Source organism: Hyla sarda, chromosome 1, assembly GCF_029499605.1.
Source record: "Hyla sarda isolate aHylSar1 chromosome 1, aHylSar1.hap1, whole genome shotgun sequence".
NCBI lineage: Eukaryota > Metazoa > Chordata > Amphibia > Anura > Hylidae > Hyla > Hyla sarda.
Window position 1 is genome coordinate 49,798,232 of NC_079189.1, and position 21,450 is coordinate 49,819,681.

A 21,450-nucleotide genomic window follows, 5' to 3' on the forward strand; every position below is an offset into this window, starting at 1 on the left:
CCTGAATATAATACTGCTATACACTGTACCCACTAAATATAATCCTGCCACACACTGTACTCTGAATATACTGCCACACACTGTACCCTGAATATAATACTGCTATACACTGTACCCACTAAATGTAATCCTGCCACACACTGTAACCTAAAAATAATCCTGCCACACACTGTACCCTGAATATAATACTGCTACACACTGTACCCACTAAATATAATACTGCCACACACTGTACCCTGAATATAATGCTGCCATACAATGTACCCACTAAATATAATCCTGCCACACACTGTACCCTGAATATAATCCTGCCACACCCTGTACCCTAAATACTGCTCCACACTGTATCCACTGAATACTGCCACACATGCATCATATAAACATATACACCCCCTCTTATCCTCTGTGTCCTCATCACCCCCATAACCCCCCGCCAAACCTCTCCTCATCATTACTATAACTCCTCCCCCCCACCTCTTCTCATCACTACTATAACCAGGGGGGGGCACCTCTCCTCATCACCCCCCATAACCCCCCCTGTACCTCTCATCACCCCCATAACCCCCTGCACCTCCCTGATAACCCCCCTGCATCTCATCACCCCGATAACCCCTGTGCACCTCATCACCCCGATAACCCCCCTGCACCTCATCACCCCGATAACCCCCCTGCACCTCATCACCCCGATAACCCCCCCTGCACCTCATCACCCCGATAACCCCCCTGCACCTCATCACCCCGATAACCCCCCTGCACCTCATCACCCCGATAACCCCCCCTGCACCTCATCACCCCGATAACCCCCCTGCACCTCATCACCCCGATAACCCCCCTGCACCTCATCACCCCGATAACCCCCCTGCACCTCATCACCCCGATAACCCCCCTGCACCTCATCACCCCGATAACCCCCCCTGCACCTCATCACCCCGATAACCCCCCCTGCACCTCATCACCCCGATAACCCCCCTGCACCTCATCACCCCGATAACCCCCCTGCACCTCATCACCCCGATAACCCCCCTGCACCTCATCACCCCGATAACCCCCCCTGCACCTCATCACCCCGATAACCCCCCTGCACCTCATCACCCCGATAACCCCCCTGCACCTCATTACCCCGATAACCCCCCTGCACCTCATTACCCCGATAACCCCCCTGCACCTCATCACCCCGATAACCCCCCTGCACCTCATCACCCCGATAACCCCCCTGCACCTCATCACCCCGATTACCCCCCTGCACCTCATCACCCCGATAACCCCCCTGCACCTCATCACCCCGATAACACCCCCCTGCACCGCTTATCACCCCCCCTGCAACGCTTATCACCCCATAACCCCCTGCACCTCTCATCACCCCCACCACCCCACGGCACCTCTCATCACCCCCCCCTGCACCCCTCATCACTCCCATAACACCCCCTGCAACTCTCATCACCCCCCTGCACCTATCAAATGCGCCCCCCCCTGCACCTATCACCCCCCCATCCCTCCCGCAACGCTTTTATCACCCCATAACACATTCCCCCCGTGCCAGTTTACTTACCTTTCCGGGGGATCGATGCATCGGCGTGAGGCTGCTCCTAGTCCAGTCACTGGAGGATCGTCTCTGCAGGAGATCGCGTAGGGACGTAAGCAGGGACATGTCAGGTGATTGGAGTAGACGTGCGTGCCTGCGCGGGGTACGTGACGTCTCTACTCCAATCAGCCCCTGACCTGTCCTGCCCTGCTTTTTTTTCTTAAGGGGCCCGCGCCATACAAAAAAGGTAAATTTAATAGAAATGTGCGGGCCCCCTGGACTATGAGGCCCGGTCATAGTCCTGTGGGCACCCAGCGGTCAGTGAGTGACAGTCGGTCACTCACGGACAGGCCAAAAAATAAATAAATGGTCCAGGGACGTCCGAGCCTCCCTGGACCACTGGGCCCCATACAGGTATATATCCTGATGGCGGCCCTGTTGACTGTACAGGATTCTATTCTATTCTACAGTATCTATAAAGAGATACTCGCCTATGCATAGCCAAAGAGCCAACTGAGTGCATAAGCTCATTTTATAAGAGCCCGAGGAGACCCCAGGTTTTGATGCTGCTAGCTGTAGTTTTGCAGCATCTGGAGGACCGCAGTTTGGAGACAACTGATGTAAAGGGTAGACAGAGATCTAGGGATGTTCAGCACTTTGAAGATTACTTGTGAGTGCCGAGACCTGCACTTATCTCTAGATATATCCAAATAAAGGATGCTGAAGTGCACTTCACTCCCCGTCTTGGCCTTCAGTCCCTCTTATTGCAGGAGACAGGCTTTTTAGGGTGCCCATCAACTGCACTAAGATGACCTTAATGAGTCAAAGAGTGAAAAACTCTGCCACTAGCTTCTCCAGGCTATACAGTATCTTAAGATCGTAGTGGGGTGGGGGGGTTTATCTCAGACCCTGACTGATCAAAATTTTTGACTTGTTGAAGAAACCACTGTAGTCTGATCTTCAGTGTTGGTTATAGGTTTGAGCCTTATGTGGAAATACAGTCCTTGTCGATTGTCCATGTATCCACTTGTAAGGAAACCATTCATAACAAGCCGTGTGGATCTTCTTCATGCTTCCCTGTACACCGTGAGGTCAGGGGGATGTGTGCCTCAATGATGTAGAAACAAGCTGAAGGTCTGCAGGCAGCCTGTGTGCTTTGGCCTGGCTCCCCGGATGAGCTGTGTTTGCCTCTGTCATTCCAGGTCTTGTACCTTTTGTATACTTGGCTCCTTCCCATCTTGGAAGCAACTAATTCATTCCAGATCTGTTTAACTGCATTAAAGCAAAAGCCCCAAAGTGTTAAATACTTTGAGGAGACCACTGAGGTCACTCACACCTGCTGACATTTCATCCCATGAGAAGCTTATTATCCTGCAGGAATGAAGACGGGGAAACGTTCCCATGTGAAGAAAATGTGTAGATTATTCTAGCACCAACTTTCTGTGTTCTGTTATTCCAGAATGCTCAGCGAATAACCTTTTAGGACAGGGCTATATGATACCGTGTCATTGTTGAACCTTAGATCCTATCACTTGACCCTTCCTGTAAAAGGGTGCAGTACTACGGCGAGACCTCCCCAGAAGACCACTTCTTTGACAGGGCCTCCTCTTTATTAAAGGGGTATTCCGGCTTTAGACATTTTATCCCCTATCCAAAGGATAGTGGATAAGATGTCTGATCGTGGGGGGCCCGCTGCTGGGACCCCCTGCGATCTCCCTGCAGCACCCGCTTTATGTGCGGATCTGCATCTCCAGCCCCGGAAACAAGAAGTTTTTGGGACTGGAGACATGATGTAATGCCACGCCCCTCTCGTGACATCATGCCTCCTCCATTCATGTCTCCAGTCCCGAAAACTACCGGTTTGCGAGCCTGGAGACGCAGCTCCACACATAATGCGAGCCACCCGCAATCAGACATCCTTTGGATAGGGGATAAAATGTCTAAAGCTGGAGTACCCCTTTAACCCCTTAAGGACTCATGACGAACTGCTACGTCATGAGTCCGCTCCCGATCTATAATGCGGGGCCACGGTCGTGCCCGGCCTCTAACAACAGCCGGGACCCGTGGCTAATAGTGCGCGGCACCGATCGCCGCGTCTGAAAAAGAAAGTAAACCGTTCCCGACAGCTCAGTCGGGCTGATCGGGACATCGCGATAAAATCGCGATGTTCCGATCAGCTGGGACGCAGGCGGAGGTCTCCTTACCCCTCTCCGCGGTGTCCGATCGTCGATTGATTGCTCCAAGCCTGAGCTACAGGCTTGAGCAATCGACCGCCTATCTGACTGATCCCTGCAAAGCTTTGCAGGGATTAGCATAGGAGATCAGTGTGTGCAGTGTTATAGGTCCCTATGGGAGCTATAGCACTGCAAAAAAAAAAGTGAAAAAAAAAAAAGTTAAGAAAGGTCATTTAACCCCTTCCCTAATAAAAGTTTGAATCACCCCCCTTTTCCCATAAAAAAAAAAACTGTGTAAATAAAAATAAACATATGTGGTATCGCCTTGTGCGAAAATGTCCGAACTATAAAAATATATCTTTAATTAAATCACACGGTCAATGGCGTGTGCGCAAAAAAATTCCAAAGTCCAAAATAGTGTATTTTTGGTCACTTTTTATATAATGAAAAAATGAATAAAAAGCGATCAAAAAGTCCTATCAATACAAAAATGGTACCGATAAAAACTTCAGAACACGGCGCAAAAAATGAGTCCTCATACCAGCCCGTACGTGGAAAAAAAAAAGTTATAGGGGTTAGAAGATGAGAATTTTTAACATATACATTTTCCTGCATGTAGTTATGATTTTTTTCCGAAGTATGACAATATCCAACCTATATAAGTAGGATATCATTTTATGGACCTACAGAATAAAGATAAGGTGTTTTTTTTTTTTACTGAAAAATGCACTGCGTAGAAACGGAAGCCCCCAAAAGTTACAAAATGACATTTTTTCTTCAATTTTGTCGCACAATGATTTTTTTTTTCCGTTTCGCCGTGGATTTTTTGGTAAAATGACTGTCACTGCAAAGTAGAATTGGTGGCGCAAAAAATAAGCCATCATATGGATTTTTAGGTGGAAAATTTAAAGCGTTATGATTTTTGGAAGGTGATGAGGAAAAAATGAAAATGCAAAAACGGAAAAACGCTGAGTCCTTAAGGGGTTGAGACCAGATTTGGTGTGATTCATATACATTTCACGTAGAGTCTGTTTTGTTTGAGAAGGCCAGCCAAAATTGCCTTAGAAAATGGTTTGTTATGGGGGCAGTCTTTTCAAAGAGGTTCCAATGTATATGGTAGGACCTCTATATCTATTATACCTGAAAATGGGATGCCAAAGTATACGATAATTAAGGGGGGCAACAGATACCATTCATTTCAGTGCCCGAACAGACTGCTAATGTATGTGCTCTTTTAAGCGGACTGCACTTTATAGCACATATGTCCCAGAATCACCAGGTGACTCCATTCAGGCCTTAGAAGAGAATGGCATCTGTTACCGTATATGACCACATGGAAAAAGTGACACTTTTCTGTTTAGTTCCACATGGAACCTATGCCTGCACAAACAACCGCATATGCACCAATTTTCAAAGTAATTATTGCCTGTGTGAACATGTCCTATTGCAGCATCATCGGTATGCTAGATCAATGCGAATGTATGTCATAGACATGCTCCAGACCTGCCCTATATTAACCAAAACTGTTAAGCACTCAGTAAGATCCACTTCCCCTCTGGTGGGCTCAAGCGGTCCTAAAGTACATTCCCGGCAGGCTGAAATATCAGTCAACTTAAACAACTGCTTTTATTTGGGAGCCATGGGTTTAGCTCCCGAGACTTGTAGTAAGCTACTGATAGTACTGCACGAAGCCTCTGCCAGGCGGGCATTTCCCCTGTAGACTTGACCACCATCAGAAAATTCAGGACCCCATGTGGTGAGCAGGGTTGCGTGTAAATATAGAGTTTTGGGGGTAGTGTGACTAATGAGAGTTCATGTTGCCAGGAGTGTTAACCCAGGATAAGTGTTTGCTGGTGCCAAGCACCAGGTAAGGAATACCACTGATGCAAGGTTAGGGAAACCGCTTGTGAACTTTACTTCAGGAATTGCAGCAGGATTATACAAACAGGACAATTCAAGTCTAGTGCAATTTAATTGAAGGATACTTGTAGTCCTTTCAGACTAAGATGTCACTTGACTTGTCTAAACTTGACTTAGACAGACTTGACTGAGCTAGCCTTGACTAGACTGACTAACTGAGACTTGACTTGGATAAAGCTTGACTTTACTTGGGAGATAACTATCTCTGACTCTTGTTACTTCACTGTGTGAAATCCAGTGTGCGTACTTACTCCCAGAGTGGACTTGTATGGACAGGAGTGGCCAGAGGATCTTAACTCACTTTATCTTTTTGGTTTGGCTATGGGGGCTGGACGGCTCTTTGGCACTTGACCCCAAAGCTGATTTGAACTTGACTGATGACCTGATTTGAACTTGACTGACGAACTTGACTGACGACCTGTGATGTAGCTCAGGAACTGGAATTGTAGTAACTGGGTCTTCTAGGCCTGTCCTTCTTTGGTGAGGTACAGGCCACACAGCAAAGGCCTAAACAGGACCTACACTCACACTCCTCTCCAGACTAACACTAACTACCCCTTACTTACTAGTTCCTTCCCGTCTAGACAGACCTAGGGGAGCAGAGCAGGAAACCATGATTGGTTAAAGTGCACATGTGATTCCCCATTCATCCTCTTACACAGTTAAACTTATGGAATACCATACTAGGGAATACCAATACCATAAAAACAAAGGTGTATAATACAATAAGTGGCAAACCTCTCTTTCCAACGCGTTTCACCCCTTAGTTTAAAGGGCTCATCAGGGATAAGAGGAGACCACAATAGTATACAGTAAATGGTGCTAATTGCATGATGATGAGCAACTTCAACCCGTTGGTTCCGAAGATATAATCATAGAGATAAGAGCAAAGAATGATATAGTTGAACAGGTCAATAGGTGTCCGTCAGAAATTAGACTTAGTTAGGGAGTCTATGTCAGTCTGAGGTCAGTTGTCAGTCAGACAAAACAGGCAGGATATACAGTAACACATAATAATGTCATGTTAATAAGACCACATAGGGTAAGGTGGACATTCACAATAATACAAATTTTTAGTATTTGGGTTAATGTGTCCACACAATGTGGATATGGTCACAAAGCAAGCATTTTGATCTGTAGACCAGCATGGGAAAGAAGATTTCTATTAGGTAATGCCGGATGATCAGACAAAACTGCAGGGGAAACACAAAGATAAAGAATTGCTTGAAAATCCTCTCAGTACCAACAACAGTTATATACCAGTTTGAATAATGCTTAGTCCTATAGGTTAAATCCGTGGGGTGGGACCCTTTTGGTTATGTAGATAGATTTAGTTCTGAAAAAATAGAAAGTGACATGAAAGATGGTGAAAGAGCCGCTTACCTATAACGTAATGCCTGAAGATAAACAGGGGTGTGGAAATTTAATAAAAAAAACTACTTGTCCTTGGGACTAAAACGGAGCAAAATCTACTTTGATGATCCACTTTTCCAGACCAATTTTTGCTTTTACACTCTAATTTTTTCCTCCTCGCCCTATAATAGCCATAACTACCTACTATAATGATACCATAACATTTTTCAATAACATATTCTCTTAACATAAAAAAAAGGGTAGTTTTCTTTTCTACACCATTTACCTTGTGGTTGAGCTAACATGTTGCTTTGATACTTGATTACAGCAATACCAGATTTGTATAGTTTCCGTCATGTTTTACTAATGAGAAAAAAAACTTTTACAATTTTTTTAATTGCCATTTTTTGACCCCTGAACCTTTTTTTTTTTTTTTCGCATACCAGGCTGTATGAGGGCAATTTTTTTTGCGACATAATCTCTTTTTTGTATCGGTACCATTTTGGTATTGATCTGACTTTTTAATCGGTTTTTAACTTTTTTTTCTGCGATATTATAAAAATTGCAATTGTGTGGTTTGGTAATTTTTTTTCACATTTACGTAATTTACCGTACGGGATACATAATGTTATATTTTAAGAGTTAGTACAATTACGCACGCAGTGATGCTAAATATGTTTATTTTTATTATGTTCACGTTCATGTTTTTATATAGGAAAAGGGTTTTATATAGGAAAATGTGTGTCTTTTTAAACTTTTATAATTTTTTTTTTTTTTTTTACACTTTATTAGACTTTAATGAGGAATCATTAGATTCCTCATACAGATCAATAGAGTTCTATTGAACTCCATTGATCTGTGTGCTCTGCAATGACAGAGCCACAGACACCAGGGAGCCAGAGATAAGCCCTCCAGCTACCTCTATAGTGGATCTTCCCCTGCGATCATGCTGCGGGGGCGATCCACCCCACTAGCTCACCAGGGTGCATTCACATGCCCCTATAGACACCACAGTCAGCTTTGAGTCGGGAGCCCGCTCCATAAACCCTGTGTTTGTCAGGTCCGGCCCTACTTGCCCAAAGAAGGGCTAAGGGCCGGAAAAATTCACCTGTCCGGCGTCCGGAACTGCATGTCCCGGGAGTCTGGCCATAGGAATTCCACATCCCTGAACAAGCAGTAAGTGGCAGGCATCAAAACCATAAAGACTCCGGCACCTGATAGTAAGTGTTAGATAGCCCTAGGTAACACACTTAAAACAATCCATAAGACGAGATGCATCAGTGAATGATGTAAAGGACCAAAATTATGGGCAAATCCATAGATTTAAAGAATACTGACCATACAGTTCCGATGAGAAGAGTGATCCTGCCTTGGCCACGTGGACGTCGTTGTCAATGTTCATGGTGAACGGCTTTTTACTGCGCCGGGACACCAGAAGGGAAGACGCGCTACTTCCGGGAATATAGAACGCAGTATGTGTTCCACTGTGATGTCACTTCCTGGGCTACGCCAATGCCCAAGGATATGGGGCAGTGCGTAGGTCGAGATCATGTGATATGTGATCAGGTGATCTCCAAAATGGAACGCAAATGCGTTCCAATTCAGTAACATTGCCTGTTCTGATATTAATGATAGGAAGCAGTGACATATAAGCACAGATACCATTATATTGCATATAATGTTTAGAGTTGCTGAGAGTTGTAGTTTTGCAATAGCTGGAGTCACCTTATTTGGAAAACACTTTGATAGATAGATAGATAGATAGATAGATAGATAGGGAGAGAGAGAGAGAGATACTGTAGAAATAAAAATAAGAGATAGATATAGATATATAAAAAATAGATATTAGATTGAAATGAAATAGATGTATTATAGAGTTATTAATATATTTCTCCTAATGCATTTATTATGTGCATTTATTAAATAGCATTATTATTATTATTTGTAAAATGTTCAGCCATATTGGTGCTAAATTAATTGAATTTATTTAAAGAATAAATGTGAGTCAGAATTTCACATCAAAACAATAAACTTGAAACAAAAAAATTAAATAATGAAACAAATATATTAAATAAAGAAAATAATTAAAATATTTGGATTAAAAAACCAAACACAATTTGTCTGCATTAGACAATGAGGGGTCATTTCGGGAGACAATCCCACCTCCCTGATTTGGAATATTCTGGCACGAGACGCGCTGTAATGTTTTTACTGGCTGTAGTTGAAAAAGCGGTTTTCAGAATGTAAATGATACTGTTCCTGTAAGAACAGAAACAACGTAAGAGCAGGAACACTCTCTGTGAGGTGGGATCCTTCTCAAGACTACGAGAATCCCTTAGGGTTTGGCCAGAGGTTTGGAAGGTTTAAAGGACTGTCTGTCTCTTAACTCGGCCCCCCTTATTACCCCCATCACATTCCTTGCTGGAGAAATCAGCCAAGTACCAGATCTAATACTATTGGTTCAAAATGCACAAAATTAACTATTCACTGTTCAGTAAATGTAATGTTTGAACATTTCCTATAGTTTTTAAGGCTGCAATATGGTTTAAGAAAAATTACTGATCATATGGGAGATCATTTGCCACAAAACCAATTCACTTTGTTATAATATTTTACTGGCAAAGCTTATTGATGGCCATAGATCTTCATTATAGATCCCTCACGGACTTTCGCTGAACTGTCTAAAATTCAAAATGGCAGATCTACCCGGTTAGACTATGTTCATCCAGTGGAATTTCCATGCGAAATTCTGCCAAAAAATTCTGCACAGAAATCACGCAAAATTAACTGCACATTATTGGGGATTCCGCTGTCCCATTCACACGAAATTCAGCATTCCTCCTGCGGCAGGATCCTATTGAACTCAATGGTGCTTTGCATTTTGGCAGAATTCTGTGTTTTCGGCACATAGAAATCTTCTTCCGCAATTCTTCAAAACTAAAAAAAAAAAATCCGTAGGAAGCTTTGTAGAATGGAATTTGAGCGGTAAAGCAGAATTTCCGCCATATGAATATAGCCTTATCTTAAGTCCACACAGGACAAAATTGCTGGGGATTTTACCTGCAGATTTGTGTAGGTAAAATCCACAGCCGATTATAGTAGGCAAGTGCTTGAGATTCTACAAATTCCACCCATTTCTGCTCTGTAACTGAACCATGTTGAGAATTTCATGGTTGACTTTATCTCTCTTGATTGGGTTTATATGTAATATTTTTGTCAGAATTTTAGCTAAAACCAGGAATGGATCCAATACAGAGAAAGTGAAAAATGTCCACCATGTTTGAATCTCTAACAGCAAGAGATTTACTCCATGGGGGAGATTTATCAATATCTGTCTAGAGGAAAAGTTTCTGAGTTGCCCATAGCAAACAATCAGATCGCTTCTTTCAGAATTTAAATTTATTTAAAATGCTTTACTGTGATCTATGACCCAAGACAGTAACGGTAACAAGGAGACATCCTGTAAACCTAGCAGAAAAAAAAAAGTTCTACACCAACCTAGCCAAGCATTCTTTACTGTAAGATTAGGGTGACTATGGAAGTGGTAATGGTGATCTCAATAGAAGAGTTCAATAGAGGCCTGTATACTTTTTTAGGGTAATATTTCAGGTTCTAGATAGTGAAATCTAGACGTGTGTCATTGATCCAGGGATTTATTACGATTGCTAGATTTAAAGTCGGGAAGGAACCTTATCCTTAAAACATTTCTTTTATCTCATTGGATTTTTTTAAAAACTTTTTCTGGATCAACACTGCAAGTTAATAGGTTGTACTGGACCAATAGATGTAGGAATGTCTAGGAATGTGTTTTTTCAGCCTTACAAACAAAGCTACTTTATTTAACTTTTTTATTGTTCAAGCATTATATCAAAATTTAATGATTTTCTTCTGTGACAGGTGGAGGAGGCAAAAGGAATGGACGCAGCAAGAAATGGAAGGAGATGTTGAGGTTGCCGCATATAAGCCAGTGTGAAGAACTCCGACATACAGTGGGTGAGTGCGCAAAGTATCCTAAATTATGTTATTATGTAGATTTCTCACCCAGTGGCACTCAAAATGTAATGTATTATGATTGCATTTTTGTTCCATAGTTCATCTTCTGGAGACATCCAACCGATTTGGCAGATATTATTTGTCTATGCTATTTAGCACCCATATTGGGATTGAATGGCTTCTTTAATAATCTTTCTTTTTTTCTATGTAATTTAAAGTAATTTTTTTTTAATCAGATGTCTGATTTAAAATCTCATACCGTATATACTCGAGTATAAGCCGAGTTTTTCAGCACGATTTTTCGTGCTGAAAACACCCCCCTCGGCTTATACTCGAGTGAACTCTCCACCCGCAGTGGTCTTCAACCTGCGGACCTCCAGAGGTTTCAAAACTACAACTCCCAGCAAGCCCGGGCAGCCATCGGCTGTCCGGGCTTGCTGGGAGTTGTAGTTTTGAAACCTCCGGAGGTCCGCAGGTTGAAGACCACTGTGGCCTTCGACATCATCCAGCCCCCACTCACCCCCCTTTAGTTCTGTACAGTACTCACCTCCGCTCTGCGCTGGTCCGGTGCTGCAGGACTGTCCGGAGAGGAGGTGGTCCGGTGGGATAGTGGTTCCGGGCTGCTATCTTCACCGGGGAGGCCTCTTCTAAGCGCTTCGGGCCCGGCCCCAGAATAGTCACGTTGCCTTGACAACGACGCAGAGGTACGTTCATTACCAACGTACTTCTGCGTCATTGTCAAGGCAACGCCTCTATTCCGGGCCGGAAGCGCGGAGAAGAGGAGCCCCCAGTGAAGATAGCAGCCCGGAACCACTATCTCACCGGACGACCTACTCACCGGACAGCCCTGTAGCACCGGACCAGCGCCGAGCGGAGGTGAGTACTGTACAGAACTAAAGGGGGTGAGAGGGGGCTGGATGATGTCGAAGGCCGCATGGCTGCCCGGGCTTGCTGGGAGTTGTAGTTTTGAAACCTCTGGAGGTCCGCAGGTTGAAGACCACTGAGGGCGGATGATGAGAAGAGGATGATGAAGGGGGGGTGTGGGATGATGACGACAAGAGGATGATGAAGGGGGGGTGTGGGATGATGAAGGGGGTGGGGATGATGACAAGGGGATGATGATGAAGGGGGGGGGGTGTGGGATGATTACAAGGGGATGATGAAGGGGGGGGGTGTGGGATGATTACAAGGGGATGATGAAGGGGGGGGTGTGGGATGATTACAAGGGGATGATGAAGGGGGGGTGTGGGATGATTACAAGGGGATGATGAAGGGGGGTGGGGATGATGACAAGGGTGGGGATGATGACAAGGGGATGATGAAGGGGGGATGTGTGGGATGATGACAAGGGGATGATGACAGGTGATGATGATGAGGGTCTGGATGATGACGGGGGGGATGATGTATTTCCCACCCTAGGCTTATACTCGAGTCAATAACTTTTCCTGGGATTTTGGGTTGAAATTAGGGGTCTCGGCTTATACTCGGGTCGGCTTATACTCGAGTATATACGGTAATCTCATCCCTATGAATGATACTGTAATCCTCTGCAGATTTATAAAGTTACCCTTATTGATTCAAATAAGTAGGTGCACGATATGTCTTCCCCATAAAGCTTTGTTTTTAGTTAAATACTTAATAATAATAACTATTTTTATTATTATTGTCACCATGAAATTAGATTACTCTTTACTGTTAAAGGGATAGCCCATTTATTGTTAGCTTTGACCCCTTGAATCTTGAATCTGAAACTTTCAGCAATGAGCTGTAATCTATTGAGTCATTCTGTAGAAGGTATTTAATTTCCCTACAGCACCACAACAGGAGAAATTCAGCATTACATGGGGCCCATTGAAATCAATGGACTATCTGTGTCACACAAGTGCCTCTTAGGTCCTCCAAAGATTAATACTCTTTGTGGCTCAATCAGTCGTGCAGCCATTTAAATAAATTATCGGCCGTACTTCCCCTTTTTAACAATGATTTTATTGTCCGTACAAAAGATCCAATGAACTAGGGTTTGACTCGTTCTTCGGCTGCTCGCTGGGCCCTTTATATGGGTCGATTATTGGAAATATGTAGGAATAATCATAGTTGGCCCATGTAGAAGGGTCATAAAGCACAATTTCAATGTTTTATGACCTGCAGAAGAGCTGTTTTCTAGATTTTCAGATTGCAGTGTTGGTAGTCTATTAGGGCATCCTGAGTTAAAGTGCAGCTCCAGTATTTTCATGACAAATGACAGCACCATGCACATTGGGAGCTGGGAGAATGGCACCTCTGTTGAAACATTTAGGAGCCAAATTCAAAGTAAAGAAAATTAAAAAAAAATAACTATTGTGATTGGTGCTATATCAGTCATTGGAGTTGCCCTTTAGTTAATAGATAAGCAGTTATTCAATCAGAAAATTTACAACAAATCTGAACATTTTTTGAGCTTCCTTGAGATTTTTGGAATAAGTTTTATTTTCATAGCCTGGTGGATAATGGTTACTAGCATTGTGTGAGTGGTTTTATAGCAGGGCTTTGATCTCTGGGAAGTAGGAATCTTTTGGCTTATTTTTCTCGCTTTTAGGTATGAACTGAAATAAAACCTTGATGGAATGTGTTACTTTTCATTTGCTCTCCAGAGCTTGTCTTAACCTCTTACTGACGTGTGACTCAGTACCGCAGCCTTTGTGATCTCCCATGATACTTAGTAAAGACGACCCGTACTTGTTCTGATATTCAGACATCAAGGGGTTTTCTGGCTTTAGAGAAAAAAAAATTAATGACTAATGAAAAGTCATGGAATTTTTTAGTATACTTGGGCCCAGTTTCTCACTATTTACTGGGAACATTCCTTGTTTAATCCAGAGGCTACAAAATCTGGTGCTGTCCACACAGCTTAAACTTTACTTCAATTTTATCCAGTCTAGAAAATCCACTGTAAAGTTAACACATGGGGTAGTACAATATCACTCCTGTCTTGATGTTTTGTTGCAGTGTATCAGGCTGTTTAGCTTAAAGAGGATTATCTAGATCAGTGTTGATCTTGCAGGGTAGGTCAGCATGCTGGGAGTTGTAGTTTTCAACAGTTGAAGGTGTGCAGGTTTGGAAACACTGGTCTAGATGTAGAAAACCAATCCCTCATCCACTGACAGTCCGTGAGTTGTAATGAATCAATGAAAATGGTTATACTTAATGATATAAGGGCAAGATGAAAGGCCAGTTCAAAGCAACATACAAGGCCTAATGCTATACATTCAGGAGAGGGTGCTGCCTAGGCCTTAATTTACACATTGCGTTTTTTCATCATAGTTTTGCAAAAAAAGTAGTAAAAACACCAAAATTTTGTGGCAAATTTGAAAAATCTCTTAAAGCTCTGCAATTAGAATCCACATTTTGCGGTCATATGACACTGTGTTGCCGGCAGCCTGTTCATTACTTCCATACCACCCAGGACACTCTGCTTATACTCTACAAAGTACTGATACGCTATTCTCAGGACTGTTTCCTACAGGCATAGTAAATGTGATGTGTCAATTGTTGTAAGGTTCATCCCATTTTTCAGTGAAGACTCCCATCATTAAAGGGGTACTCCGCTGCTAAACGTTTGGAACAAACTGTTCCGAACTCTGGAGCCAGTGCCGGGAGCTTGTGATGTCATAGCCCCGTCCCTCATGACGTAACACCCCACTCCCTCAATGAAAGTCTATGGGAGGGGGCGTGACTGCTGTCACGCCCCCTCCCATAGACTTGCGTTGAGGAGGCGGGGCTATGATGCCACGAGCTCCCGGCGCCAGCTCCAGTGTTCGGAACAGTTTGTTCCAAACGCTGAGCAAAGTAGTAGTCCTTTAAGTCAAAAGGTTGGTCAGTTGCTGATGGCATTTGGTGGCTGATTGGTCTACTGGTGTTCCCCAGTTCTGTCTTGATGCAAGGAGGAATTTAATAAATAGGTCGTGTACAGGACGTAACATGCTTGTATGCTTTTGTGTCTTTAGCATTTGGTGGATCCCACACATCTATTTTGTTCTCCTGCTTCTATGATAGATCAGAAAAATGGAAATGACAAGTCCGATGTGAACAATGTTTTAGTTATATCTGTTTTTGGGAAAGCAGGATGAGCACCTAAAATGTTAGCCATTGTAGCTCTCACATGGGTTGTCGCGTAGCTTATTTAAAAAAACAGATCTGCCTATTTACAAGAAACGGGCTTGTTTTTTTAGGGGTTGTTGTTTTTGTCTAAAAAAAAAAAACAACCCCGATATAACTGTTACTAGGGGCTCTATTGTTGCCACCCTATCCATTCTTTATAGGTCTTCGAAACAATGTCGAGTGCTGAACTTGTCTATGTCGGAAGTCCCATAGACAATGAATGGAGTGGAGTCCTAGCATGCACTCTGCTGCTTCATCCACTCAGGTAAACAATTGAACTTGGTTTTGTGATCAATAGGAGACCCCCCCCCCCCCCCAGGTAAACTAGCCATCCTCTATCCAGTGGATCTGTTATCATAATTTAACCTTGTCAAGGCATATATACGTCATTAGACATGGACCAGTGGAAATTAATACCAGAGGATCTGCCAGTTAGGGAAACAAGGTCAGACCCAATAAGGCTAAATTCACACTATGGGATTTCCGAGGGGAGAAATTCTTCTTGAATTACCAGTGCAGCCGCCTCCCATTGGCTTTAATGGGATTCTGCTGCACTGTGCACACTGCAGAATTTTAGAATATCAAATTCCAGCATTGCCATCTACGGAGACAGTGCATGTCCGCTTGGAAATTCCAGTGCCAGTGCCATTTATGGCATTTTGCTGTAACGTTTTAAATTCTGGACTCCGGATCTGCCGAAATAATGAACATGTTTATTATTTTGGTGGAATTCTGCACAGTCCTAGCTAAGGGGTTTTAGTGGTTCCCACAGAAGACAAAAGCCTAAATGTAGCCTGATTGTTCAACAAAAGACAAACCCATTTGGGGCCAATAGGAATGATTTATTTCTTATAAGGACATATGTAGTGGTGGCCTGTCTCTAGGGACAAAAAAAAGCTGACCCGCTCTTATATACACAGGGACAGCCTTCGTAAGACAACTTCTTTATCTGTAACAGATTGGTGTTGCAAAGGGACCCATGTGTATGACATTTGTTCCTTGTGCCTTTTTGTGGAAAAAGTCTAAATCCAGCCGAGTCACTTGGAAAACAGACTCCAGAAAAAACGACACATGTTGTAAAATCAGCTCCATTTGTAAATGAATGTCGGACTTGTATATATCGTAACGAGACAGCCAAACCACTCAGCAGACCATAATGGAGCAACGCATCTTGTGCTCTTAGAAGGGTTCAATCTCTGCGGCTGATGAGACGATGGAAAAAAGGATTACTCATAGATATTTGCCACTCAGGTAAGAATAGCAGACCTTGTTCAAAATCATGAATTCAAGAAACATAATGCAGGCCGACTATTCATGGCTGGGATTGTTTTATCTTAGTTACGAGACAAAACAAGTTAATGAGATTGTGGGAGCAATAATTTACAGATGTGACGAGGATACTCCGTTATCTGCCGGGAACAATATAGAGCCAAGATCTAGAAAATAACAGACTTTAATTTCATTTTTCCTTCTTTTATTAATATTTTATTTAGTATGGATGTTTTCTTTTCTTGGTTTTGTGTTCAATTTTTTACCTTTAACCCCTTAAGGAAGCAGCCAACGCTTTTTGTTGTTTTGTCTTATCAAATTAGTAGTCATAACTTTATTATTTATTGATGTAGCCTTATAAAAGTTTAGTTTTTTGTACGTTGTTTGTATGGCATGTTTGATTTATATAAAATTTAGCATTTTCATTTTTATATTTTTTTTTAATTGGAGGTGGGATGACAAAAAATATATATATTTTTTTTCACACACTGTAGCTAGGTTTTTTTTCCCGGTGTCCCCATACTTTTTAGGAGACTGGGGACAAATACCATCCACTGAAAAATAATAGATAAATTAAATAAATAAATAAATAAATAAATATACACACAATGCATTCAGAACTTTTTTTTTAACAAAGTTTTCTCTATCATTCTACATTCAATACCCCATAATGACAATGTGAAAACAGAATTTTAGACATTTCTATAAATTTTAAAAAGTTTAAAAGGAAAGCCAAAAATTTCTCCATTGATGTCTGTATTCAGACCCTTTTCTATGACCCTTAAAATGTTACTTTGAGCTTCTATGCTACTTATCTGGCACTCAGTATCACAAAATACCTCTGTAGAGTCCAAGAAGCTGAATTTCTTTATTCTGAGAACTTCGAAATATCATACAATATTTTTGGGTTAGTCTGAGCCTTGTTTGTCCAGCTAGCGATCATGGTTTGTGCGAGCCGTCTTATCTCTGGAAGCTTGGTTGACGCCTGAAAATGTAATGTTTTATTTATATTTGTCTTTCCATATAAAGGAGCTTGAATTAATATTTTTAATGAATGGGAATGTTCCTTCATATTTTTCTAGGAGGTTTTTCCCCCATAAAGTTTTGTTTGGCAGCTTTATACTCCATTGTTGGTCAAATTGTTTTATATTTTTCTAAATGATTGTGTGACGTCACCACCACTTCTGCTGATAAGAGCTTGGGTACACAACAGAGTCCTGTGCACAGAGCCTGTATGAGTCTTTGGTAGAGCAAAATGCTTATAGGGGAACATGCATATATACCACAGCTTTCCAAAATTTTCATGTTGGTGACACCTTTTCTTAGACGTGCATAGTTTGGAGACACACCCTCCGCTGTACCATCAATTGCACGTATCACGTTGCACGGTCAATGATTTCCCACCCCCCCCCCCCTTCCTATTGTAGAAAGTGTCCCTGCAAGTCAATGCTTGGTCCTGGAGCCAGCGCCGGGAGCTTGTGATGTCATAGCCCCGCCCCATCAATGCAAGTCTATGGGAGGGGGCGTGACAGGCGTCACGCCCCCTCCCATAGACTTGCATTGAGGGGGCGTGATGTCATAAGGGGGCAGGGCTATGACGTCTTGAGCTCCCGGCGCCGGCTACAGCGTTCAGAACAGTTTGTTCCAAACACTGAGCAGTGGAGTACCCCTTTAAAACATGACCAGGGGTTATGCGCAAAGGCAGAATCTCTTACCCAAGAAGGTACGGCGGGTCCAGCACTTCGTTGCAGGCAGTTTTATTGAAGATACATCACACCATAAAAACGACAGTCAGTCAGACATGTTTCGAGCGCAATATTGGTTGCCTTGCCGGGCACAGGTCCGAGCACCGTACATCAGGGTAGGTGAGCTGGATCACTCACTTGTTTGTTGCAGAATCTCTTACCCATCTGTAGACAGTTGGTGTAGGTTGCTGGCTGTCTAGCAGAGAAAATGTGTTTTTGTTTTGTTTTTTACCTTATATTTGCCTACCTTCTCTCTTATGTTTTTCTACTTTTCTGACCTTTACATGTCTTTGCACTATGCTTTACCTGCTAACCCAATTTTTCACTCTTGACCCCCTGCCCTAAGTATCACCTTCCAGCGGAAAGTGCATTTACTTCCCATGCAACTCCTCGGCCCCCAGCAGCTACTATGCCTGCTACCCTGGTGGTAGTACCTCTGATTGCTACATGACCAGGATGTAATATTAACCACTTATTAGGCAGTCAGTCTGGATTATCTTCCATTTCTTTTCAGATTGGATATCTATAAGAATTTTTCATTTAATATTTCTAAGAAAATCTAAAGAGGTTTTCCTGGAAAACACATTGATGACCTATCAGGAGGAATAGAAAATGAAGGGGCCACAGCTCCAGAAGGCGAATCACTCTGTTAACTCAGACTACGTTAATGGTGTGTACAGTAATGGGTTTCTTATACAGTGGTCCCTCAAGTTACAATATTAATTGGTTCCAGGACGACCATTGTATGTTGAAACCATCATATGTTGAGACCAGAACTCTATGGAAACCTGCTAATTGGTTCTGAAGCCACCAAAATGTCATCCAAAAATAGGAGAAAATGAGAATTCAACAAAAATAAGTAGATAACTAATAGAGATAAAGCAATTCCTTACATATAAAAGTAAGAAAGATCTGCTGGGAGCTGTAAATCACTGTCTATGTCAGTGTTTCCCAACCAGAGTGCCTCCAGATGTTGTAAAACTACAACTCCCAGCATGCCCGGACAGCCTTCGGCTGTCCGGGCATGCTGGGAGTTGTAGTTTTGCAACAGCTGGAGACACCCTCTTTGGGAAACACTGGTCTATGTAGAGGACAGAAGCTTCTTCAGGGTCCTGTACAGAACACGCAGTGTCCTAAAAATAGTAAAATGGAGCCGCCCTCACCTGGTGTCCAAAGGAGGAGGTAACCCTGGCACAGGTAAAGAGTACAGAACATGTAATACCTCCCTGTACTGTAGGGGGCGCTACCAGACAGCAGTCAGTGCATGCACTTCAGTAATACAGGTAAAGAGTAGTACAGAACATGTAATACCTCCCTGTACTGTAGGGGGCACTACCAGACATCGGTCAGTGCATGCACTTTATGACTACAGGGGTTTTACCAGTAAATGTCCATTCTGATTGGTCGGTTCTTCCAGCCCTTGACACATTTCGCAGATTCCATAGCATTGTATGTTGAGTCTGGTTTCAAGTTACAATGGTCCAGTAAAGACCATTGTATGTTGAAACGATTGTATGTTGAGGCCATTGTAAGTTGAGGGATCACTGTATTAGGCTTCCTTCTGTATATAGCGGTCTTCCCTTTAGAATAAATAGTGGATTAGAAAACTATGGCTGCGTTGTTCCAAAACTAGTGCCACATCTGTCTGCAGGTAGTTTGCGGTATTGCAATTTAATGCAATTCACCTCAGTTGAGCGGAGCTGCAGTACCAGACACAACGGATGGGCAGGGGTAAAATTGTTTTTAGAAGAAAACCGCTATGTTTTTCTAAGTTTTTCAAAGCTTTTAGAAATGTTTTTTTTTCTGTTCTTCAAAGCAGATAACTGGCCACTGTTTATAGGTATTGTTAACTACTTTTCTGCTAGGATATATCCAACTGGTTAATGATTTATGAGCAAAAAAGTGTCACGCACATCATCCATAAATAATTTGTGGAGCATATCTCACAGAAATGGTCCCCTGGAAATGAAGGTTTTTGTTTTTTGTTTTTAAATATGCCTGTCTGCTGTAAAAAATAAACCTTAACTTACCTCCCCCACTTTCCCTCTGATCCATTACAGTTCAACTAAACGAATCACTGGCCACAATGGTGTCCCGCCAGCCAGTGATTGGCTGAGTGGCAGTGTGTTGTATTGAGCTTCATCCTGGTGCCGGGGCTTAAAGGGGTACTCCCGTGGAAAACTTTTTTTTTTTTTTTTTTTTTTTTAAATCAACTGGTGCCAGAAAGTTAAACAGATTTGTAAATCACTTCTATTAAAAAATCTTAATCCTTCCAGTACTTTTAGGTGCTGTATACTAAAGAGTAATCAAAAAAAGAAATGCATTTACTTTGATGTCATGACCACAGTGACCTCTGCTGTCCATTTTAGGAACTGTCCAGAGAAGCATATGTTTGCTATGGGGATTTTCTCCTCCTCTGGACACTTCCTAAAATGGACAGCAGAGGTCAGCAGAGAGCACTGTGGTCATGACGTCAGAGGAAATGGATTTCTTTTTTGGATTACTCTTTAGTATACAGCCCCTAAAAAGTACTGGAAGGATTAAGATTTTTTTTTAGGGGCTGTATACTAAAGAGTAATCCAAAAAAGAAATCCATTTCCTCTGTTTCATGACCACAGTGCTCTCTGCTGACCTCTGCTGTCCATTTAGGAACTGTCCAGAGGAGGAGAAAATCCCCATAGCAAACATATGCTTTTCTGGACAGTTCCTAAAATGGACAGCAGAGGTCAGCAGAGAGCACTGTGGTCATGACATCAAAGGAAATGCATTTCTTTTTTGGATTACTCTTTAGTATACAGCCCCTAAAAGTACTGGAAGGATTAAGATTTTTTTAATAGAAGTGATTTACAAATCTGTTTAACTTTCTGGCACCAGTTGATTTAAAAAAAAAAAGTTTTCCACGGGAGTACCCCTTTAATATGCTACATTGCCGCCCCCCCCCCCCCCCACCGGTTGAGGCGGGGTACCACTGTGGCAAGCAATTCGCTGAGCTTCACTGTGATGGATCAACCCTGGGCACCAGGAAGAGGATCATATCGGAGGCCAGGAGCAGGATACCAGAGGCACACGGAGAGCTCAGGAGGTAAATAAAGGTTTGCTTTTATAGCATACAGTGTGAATATTTTTAAAAAACACCCTACTGCCAGATAACCCATTTAAGGTACCCACCAGTGTTTTGGCCCGGTAACACTAGACTGGAAAGCATGTAAAGAGTTAGGGCTAATGGACATTTGCATAAAAAGAGGCGTTAAAGAGGTACTCTGGTGGAAAACTTTTTTTTTTATTTTTTTTAAATGAACTGGTGCCAGAAAGTTAAACAGATTTGTAAATTACTTCT

At 42.6% G+C, this 21,450-nt stretch overlaps 1 protein-coding gene across 11 annotated transcripts in view; it reads left to right on the forward strand.

Moving 5' to 3' along the window:
- Positions 1-21,450, forward strand: part of GRK4 (G protein-coupled receptor kinase 4) — a 304,831-nt gene that overhangs the window by 151,529 nt on the left and 131,852 nt on the right. For all 11 annotated transcript variants that reach the window (XM_056555006.1, XM_056555016.1, XM_056555011.1 and 8 more), the window contains one exon: positions 10,867-10,962. In XM_056555006.1, the coding sequence (XP_056410981.1) occupies positions 10,867-10,962 (96 nt within the window). The remainder of the gene's footprint in view (positions 1-10,866; positions 10,963-21,450) is intronic.